General features: G+C 41.1%; 1 protein-coding gene across 2 annotated transcripts in view; it reads right to left on the reverse strand.

Annotated features, from left to right (window-relative positions):
• Positions 1 to 3,879, reverse strand: part of SCG3 (secretogranin III) — a 29,352-nt gene extending 25,473 nt beyond the window's left edge. The window contains exons 1-5 of one of the 2 annotated variants that reach the window (XM_075431407.1): positions 3,640 to 3,879; positions 2,897 to 2,949; positions 2,276 to 2,321; positions 1,966 to 2,181; positions 773 to 915 (exon numbers count right to left, since the gene is read on the reverse strand). In XM_075431407.1, coding sequence (XP_075287522.1) covers positions 773 to 915; positions 1,966 to 2,181; positions 2,276 to 2,321; positions 2,897 to 2,949; positions 3,640 to 3,724 — 543 coding nt within the window. In that variant the 5' untranslated portion in view covers positions 3,725 to 3,879. The remainder of the gene's footprint in view (positions 1 to 772; positions 916 to 1,965; positions 2,182 to 2,275; positions 2,322 to 2,896; positions 2,950 to 3,639) is intronic. The other variant, XM_009940287.2, reaches the window with a different exon arrangement.
• Positions 3,880 to 8,515: the final 4,636 nt, after the last annotated feature.

An 8,515-nucleotide genomic window follows, 5' to 3' on the forward strand; every position in this document is an offset into this window, starting at 1 on the left:
TGTACGTGTGTGTGTATATATATTCTGCAACATACCTATGCACAGCTGAATAACTACAACAGAAAACAGTGACACAGAAAGAGGAAAAGCAAATAGTTTTCTACAGGACCCTCAAAACATTTTCTCTTTGCTTTGTAACAGCTGTCACTTGAACAAGAACTCTACCACGCAGCTGTCCCACAGCTCCCTTTGTAATCAGCGAGATTCAGCATGAAATAGCTAATCACAAAATCTAGTGCAGAACAGAGAAGGTTAGTATTTTAAAATATAAGTATCCCATTCAGAAGTCAGAGACAAACCCAGTCTTGCTAAAAATCAGTAACAATGAGAAATGTATCCTCAACTAACCAGCATCATTATATGTCCGCTGATGACAATAATTAGTAGGTGGATAGGAATGAGCTCAGACCTTTCTCCATAAACATCCAAAAGAAAATGACAATACAAAAGAACTCAGTGAGAATCAGAAGAGAAATTAAAGGACAAATGAGGGCAGACATGGGAGGAGTAAAATCAGTGAATGTTTCCTCCACATCAGAAACATTCTGGAGTTTGGCCTATTTTGTTGCAAAGCAAACACAGCAACGACGCTATTGCAGAACTAAACCGATGTGCCCAGATGAGTCAAGAAGCTTGCCTAGAGCCTGAATCCCATTGATTTTCACTCAAGTCAGCATTCTTAGCTGGACACAGTGTTCACCCGAACTTCTTTTAAAAAGAGCATTAAACCAACCCACAAAATACCTAAATGAAGTATTAACAAGATACTTACTAGGCCCAGATTTAGAAGTTTTGAAACAATCTTGTCAAACACTCCTCTATCATTTTCCTCATAAATTCTTGCAGCAATTTTTTGAACAATGTCTTCAGCAGTCAAAGGAGTGCCATCTAGTTGATGGAGGCCATCTGGATCATCTAAAAGGATTACAGTTTAACTGTGTGCTGAATGTCCTTACTCATTTGGATTAGACATCTTGTAAAAAATATCTGCCCACATCTTTTTGTCTCCAGAACAAGGCCGCACTTTTAGACACATCAGGAATATACTTTGATACACACTTTGGAATCCACTACATCAGCCCAAATGAAAGGTTCTTCATGTCAATTTTCCACATCTGAAATACTTCTTTCTGACTGGCTCTACTGAAGAGCAGAGATGAATGTCAGGAGCATAGTCTCCTGTTTATTGGAAAATTTGTAAGAATGAGAGAACACTGTTCACATATCCACTTGTATGCATCTTCCTGGTATCTACTTTCATGGTACAATCACTTAGATCAAAACAGATCATGACAAACCACATACTATCTTCTTGTTTGGATTTCATCAAATGAAGTTATAATTATGTAACGATACCTATGGCAAATAATATCATCATGACCAATGGGAAAGTGAATATGCTGAGTAAGCTTTGGTCTGTGATCAGCATACTTTGATATAATTTAAAATATCCTGAGCTAAATGCTGCTTACAACTCTCAGAGGACTCGCTTAAACTACAAGTCAACTAACTACTCTTGTAGTAAAGGCAAGTATTCTTTGGCCTTTGGTAACTTGTCTTAGCTTTGTGATGAGGAGAATTATCTACATTGCACATAACATTTGGAAAAAATATATGTGATTTAGCTCTCTATAAAAGTGCTTCTTCCTTTTAAACCAGAATAAATGTATTCTCATTTAAAAACATGTCCCATTTTCTTCCATCAAATCTAAATTGCTAAAAAACATAATGCAGATTAAAGTTGGATTTTCCTCCACAGAAGACAACTGTGAAAATCAATAGCAATTCTTTTGTATTGCGTTTCAAAACCTAATTGTAATACCACAAGCTTCTACAACTGGAAATCATTGAAACTGCACTCCAGTAACAAGTAGAGCTCATGTTTAGTGGTGAGTACATTCATGACTGCATCAGTTTGCAAGAGAAGTCTAAACTAAAAGTCACTGAAAGAGCATCATAGAATACCTTGGAATTTATAATCCAGTCCACTTTTAGTGGAGTCATAGTCATCCACAAGCCTGCGGTTCTTGGTGGAGTCTGCATCATCAACGACCAGTTGCTGTTCATAGAAAGAGCTTCTAATTGACTCCCTCTCCTTTTCATTCCTCTCTCTTTCTGCTACTGATTTTAGCAGGTTCAGGTCATCAACAAAGGAATAATTCCTGAACTCTGGCTTATTTTCTGGAAAATATACCAATGAACACATGACATAAAATCTTACACTTCTTGGAATATCATTATGAATATTGCTATAAAACCAGGAAAGATGTTTTACCTGTGGAAGCTATTTTCCTATTCTTGTCTGCCTCAGCTTCAGCAATCTGATATACAAAACCAAAACAAACAAACAAACAAAACAACAAACAGGAAGAAGGAATAAATACACTAAAATGGGGGATCTCTTAATTTATCAGTATCAGCAGAAGCCTTAGCACCTGATCTTCACACTCAGTAAGAAGTTTGCCTTAATAAGTAGAAATGATCAAGTGCTTGGCACTTTTTGTCAGTACCACCGCATCCTCTGATCAGAATCAGACATTATAAGCAGCTGCAATACTTTACATTGAAAGACAAATGCCAGTTACTTTTTGCTTCTTCAATTCAAGCTCCTGCTATGTTCCCATAGGATGTGAATACGAGGGGACTACACACCTGTGAGCTGTTAGAGCTAATGACCTGCTTTTGGAATGCTGGACAGTAAAACTCTATATGTCATTTCTTAAAAATTATTTAAACTCTATTTTGTACCCAACCCCATCAATATTTACTGAAAAATATATTTTTTAATTAATTTGTTAAGCTATTAGGCTATTCATGGTTCTGGTACCTGAAGGCTCAAAATATTGTGAGAATACCAAACCCAAAAAACATTACAAATATTTTTTATTTCACTAACCTGTTCCTCCAAAGGTCTTTCTACACTCAGTTGTCTGTTGTGTACAGCTTTATCTAGAATAAACAAGCACACACATATATACTTAGTTATATGATACATGCAACTACAAAAAGACAGCACATTTTTTCTTAATTTAGTTTTCTCCCATAAAACATGGTGTATTCAATATAATGACAACTGCTAGTTCTTGTAAAAAAGTTCATTGTTCCTAGAAGAATGAGAACACAATTAAAAAGTCAAATATTTAAACAAAGCATGATTGTTTGGAGCAGAGGGAGAGATTCTGCAAAAGATGTAACAGAAATACGGACGCAGAGTCAGTAACCCCTTCCAATGAGAAAACTCACAAACAAATTGCAGGAAAAAATGCTACAAGAGATTGACTAAAATAGCAATAATCGGATTGGCACAACCAAGAGATTAAAAATCTCTTACATCCAGAATACCAGAGGAGACAGGAAGTGAGCGAGTGAGAGACTTGTGCAGAAACTGCTGTAGTATGGATGAAAACACTGCTTGGAATAGACTGAAAAAAATTCAGAGCTTTTCCCTCTACCAGCACCTATCTTTTCCCTTTAATACTAGATTGCAACTTCAGTGACCCAGCGTCTTGCGCCAGGAATATTGTTTCTTTAGGATCTAATTTCTTCCAGCCAAGCGGAAGGAAAGTTTTCGCTTTCCTTTACCCGTACCCTTCAAAACTTTCCCCACCTCGGAGAAAACGCGCTAACGACGGCGCCTACCTGTGCCCGCGGGTCTCGGGAAGCCGTGCACCCGGCTCGCCAGCAGCGACAGCACCTGCACCGCGACCGCCAGCCTGAGAAACATCCTGCTACTGCCCGGCCCCCGCCGAGGGCGAGCCCGGCCCAGCGACGGGGCCGCCACCCGCGGGGCTCCTGCCCGCGCCCCCCGTCCGCCTCGGCCCCGGGCCCGGCCCCGGCCCCGCGGGCGCTGTCCGCCGCCGCGGTGCTGAAGCTGGGGAAAGCTCGGCCCCTCGGCGCCGCGCCCGCAGAAATGGTCGAGGCCGTCCGCGCGGCCGGCCCCGGGCAGGGGGAGGAGACGGGGGAGGGCGGTGCCCGGCGGAGCATGCGCGCCCCGCCCCGCTCCGCGGCCCCGGCAGCCGCGGCGCCTTCGCTCCCGCTGCCGGGGAGGGGGTCGGACGCGGCAGCTCGGCGGCAAGGCGAGCTCGGGGGCAGGCGCGGGGAGAGGCGGCCGGCTGGGCCGCACACGCCGCAGGAGCCGTGGAAGCGGCGTTCGGCCCTGCGGAGGAGGCCTGCGAAGCACCCGTGTCTGTTCCGGCCCCTTGCAGGGCGCTGACCGCGCGGCAAAAGCACGGTCACCGATGACTCCTCTTACCACAGAGGGGACATCAAAACTTCAATTGCAGCACGTCTTCCTCTTCAAAATTTCGAGTTAAAAAAAGCAGTAGCACGAGTGACAATAAGCAGCATGTAAGCTAATTCTGATCATTTTCATAAATTAAAGTTTTGCCCTTGCAGACAGAGAACAGCAACAAATCCCTGGGGGTGGGAGGAAGGCGCTGTCACCGTTTTACGGCAGAACAAAGGACGGCAGCGGTAGCTCTCTCCAGAACTGTAGGGTCTGCTTCAAAACGGGAGATAAATCACAGTGGTTTTTTCTTCAAAAAAGACCTCATCATTTTGTAGCCATAAATGCATTCATGCAGGGTCAGCTGAAAATACTTCTAATGTTAGAAAACTCAATACTTACTAACTGCTAAAAAAGCCACCTAAAAACTATCTTTGAAGATACGGAGAGGATCAGTGCTTTTACAGCTGAAAACCCATAACACAGTGGAACTGTTCAATCCCTTATCAGTGTATAATATTATTACAGTATAAGCTGAGAAGAACACAAAAAAATAGGAGACTGATAATTAATTGGACCACAAGCACTAAAAAAATTGCAACCACTGTATTTAATACTCAAGCCTTTGCATATAATTTATATAAAATAGTGATAATAAAATCTGATGCTCTAGTTTACATCAGACTCACTTCCACAAATTAATGTGCCTGTGATCCACGGATCCAGAGCAATGAAAATAACTTTCAGGAATGCACTGATAACCCCAGAATCCTTACCTATAGCCAGGCTCCTATTCTTGGAGCTGTACCAGAGTTAGGAATTACAGGATATTTTGGATAAAAGCCTTTCAAGCATAGTTGCATGTAAGAACATAATAGCCTTATTTACACATTGCCTGGTAACTCACAAGGAAAATTATACTAAACAGAGCCTTCCCCTCACTCTAGAAGCACAGAAGACAAGCAGCTTCCACAAGAAAGCATAGAGTTACCTCTTCCCCTGCCATCTTTAGCATGTATACATCTACACCCCCCCCAATAAGGAACCTCAAAACTACACAATATTACTGATATAGAAAAACAAATGATCAATTCTTACTCCAACGTGGCTTACTATTCTATCCCAGTTTTATATTAATTCAACAGTTCATTGCCCATCTAATGTTCTCAACGTTCAAAAAATGTGTACTTTCTCTCCACCTACCCTTCCTGATGTTGACTTCTACACCACTTGAACGTTTCCTGCAATGCATTGTAAACGTGCATCCATTTATGGGACTCTACACATTTAGTCATTCAGACAAAAGTCACCATATAATACAAAAGCAGTAAATGTATTTTAAACATGCTGAAATCAAGATAACTGTAAAGCAGCGAGACCAGAAAAGGAACTCTAATTGGTGACAACTGTGCAAAGAAGTTGCTGGTTAAAAATACACCTATTTATGTGACATGTCTACATATGGCTTTTTGTGTATAATGATATGTCTAATTGTGTTCAAATATGTTTATTTTACACGATATGCTTATGCGATAAATGTTTCTATTTATGTGAAATCTTTTCTATACTATTTCCCGATTCCATACAGTTTGTTATTTCCTTAGTGCTAAATCTCCTCCTGCTTTGCCAAGCCTCTCTAACAAGCAATGATGCAGAAGGACTCTGTAGGGGCTGGGACCGATGGTGGGGAGAGAAAAGAACTCAAAACCTGCCATCATCAAAAGCGAGTATGACTGCAACAGCCACTCTAGTTCTTAAACTGCAAGCAAAAAAAAACCAAAAACATTCCAGGAAAGCCAAGCCTAAAACATCTGACACAAACCATTTCCCTGTTTGTGAATACTTCACACAGAGGCGACGGGCTCACAGACACCTGCTGTAACTGGCAAGCACAGAGCACACGGGCAATGCCCTGCTCTGCTTTTGCACATTTGGCCCAGTACCCCTTCCTAGTGCAGTGGTAAGCTTGTATGACACAAGTGACAGATAATACATAATCTCTGCTAATTATGATGAAATATGTTTAATCATCATGGAAAAATGACTGGGTAAAAGTGCCGCCTTTGTTTCTCACTACACCTCTGTTTTCATTTGGCATCGTTTACATCATCTACTACTGCACACTCCTCTTCCCAGCAGAGAGACAATACGGTGAAGAGCACAAGCTCTTCTATTTTGGATTCTATTTTGGCTCATACACAATCAACCCATTTTCTATTCTAGAACTATTTATTTCCAGTGATGATTCACGGACCAGAAAGAATACCACTTGCCTATCAGATGCCAAGGAGAACTTACAGGAATGGCAATTAGAACGTTTTTTATTGTGGTGAGTACAGCTGATATGGAGCCTAGAGGAATAACTGAAATGTAGCCTTTTGGTGCTATTTTTGTAGTTGTTGCATAACCACACTTCAAGGTTTTTCATCTAGCTGATCAAAACAGAAGGCAGATGAAAGCAGAAAAAACTGAACAACCCAACAACCCACCTTGCCAAGTTTATGCCTAGATGGTAGACACTCCTTACTTTTGTGGATTTGCTTTTTCTACTTTATCTCATGTTAAGCTAAATGATATACTAAATATTCCAGTGCTTACAAGGAAAAAAAATGTTGGAAGAGTTACTGGTGATTTTTATGCAAGGCATTAGATGTATCTATAATCATCTGACAATAAGTCACATATTTTGCACATGTGTACACTATGAACAGTCCTCTCAATTTCAATGCAGCCATCAACAGGATGAGAAAGTGATCACGCACAAGCTTGCAGGTTTGTGCTCTACAAGTCATTTTACATACAGCATTTATTTGTACACCACCTAAGGCAAAGAGAAGGACTTGAGACCCTGGAATCTATAAAAGAAAAAAGTCAATGCTATTCAGATATGAGCACTTCTTCAAGTTCCATCAGCTTTACCAGCAGCTTTTCCTATGCTTATTGAACTTCCATTTTCGGTCTGCTTAGAAGCTTTTCTAGCTTCTACAACATAGTATGATGTCTTTGCATGGGCAATTCTTAACTGAGATATTCTTAACAAATTCATTTTGTAAAACGAACTTTAAAAAATACCAGTCCAAATCCTTCAAATTAGCTTCAAGTAAATGCCAATTTTTAACACTTTTAAAACTACTGACCTCAGTTTGTTCCTATCTGGCTTTTTATTCTGACAATAAATCAATTTATAGCTTTGAACTTCAGCATATTTTCTGACCAGACATATGTTGGAGATGCAGGGATACTTCTTCCTTGGAAAGACATAGCTCAAAAGGGACTACTTCAGTTTCTTCCCCACCCTTTCTAGGAAAAAAAAAAAAATCACCTTTGAACTGAAATACAAACCAGAAAATGTCAAGAAATTTTGTTTCAGAAAAATACATGTAAGTGGAAAAGGTATTCGTGGGTTTCTAAAATGGAATTAAGCATCCAAACCCACACAGACACATTATTTTAGTCTGCTGTCTTTGGAGGGATGATTGGCTCAGATATTTAAGCGGGACTATGCTTTTTCCTTGTTCATAGGAAAAACAGTGAGAGAAAACCAATTCTGTTAAAAAAATACAGTAAAGGCTATCTGAATATATCCTGCTGCAATTGGCTGAAGATTTCATTATGCAAATTTGGAAAGGTGTATCCTAACAGATCAGGTAAAGATGATTGGGTTAGGTGCCCTTTCTCCTTTCTAGTGTGAAATATCTATGGAAGTTATCCGGCACCCTTCTTTCACGTGTTCATCTCATTGCTTTGCTGGTGAATGCCCAGTTTCATCCCGGGCACACAGCCCTGCGGCAGCCATGTGGGGACCAGCAGGCACGTCACAGTGTTTCAGAGCAGAGCTGGGATACGGCCGGTGTCTGACAAAGAAAGGACGAGCTTTTTCTGTTAATTGAAATCACTCCTCTGGGTACCAAATGACCAAAGTCACCAGGCTTCTGTTCATTTAGCATATATGCAACTACTCCTGTTCAGCTATGGCGACACAAAAGGAACATTCATTTGAAAGGCACAGTATTACAAAACGGCAGATATGGTATCTGGAGAGTCAGAAAACCCTGTAATCTTTAACCTTATAAATTCACACCTTCTTTTTCACGTGTAGGGAACCCTTTGTTTCGCAAGAGCCGTGAATGCAAAGGCAGTTCCCAGGAACTGCGGGATGAAAACCGTCCCCATCCGCCAAAGCCGCGCTGTCAGGGGAACGGGAATCGCCCCGGGAACTGCTCCGGCGGGAGCCTCTCTGCCAAGACCCATCTCTAGATGTTCCCACCCACACTGTTATATTTCTCATGA

This window comes from Opisthocomus hoazin, chromosome 10, assembly GCF_030867145.1.
Source record: "Opisthocomus hoazin isolate bOpiHoa1 chromosome 10, bOpiHoa1.hap1, whole genome shotgun sequence".
Classification (NCBI taxonomy): Eukaryota; Metazoa; Chordata; class Aves; order Opisthocomiformes; family Opisthocomidae; genus Opisthocomus; species Opisthocomus hoazin.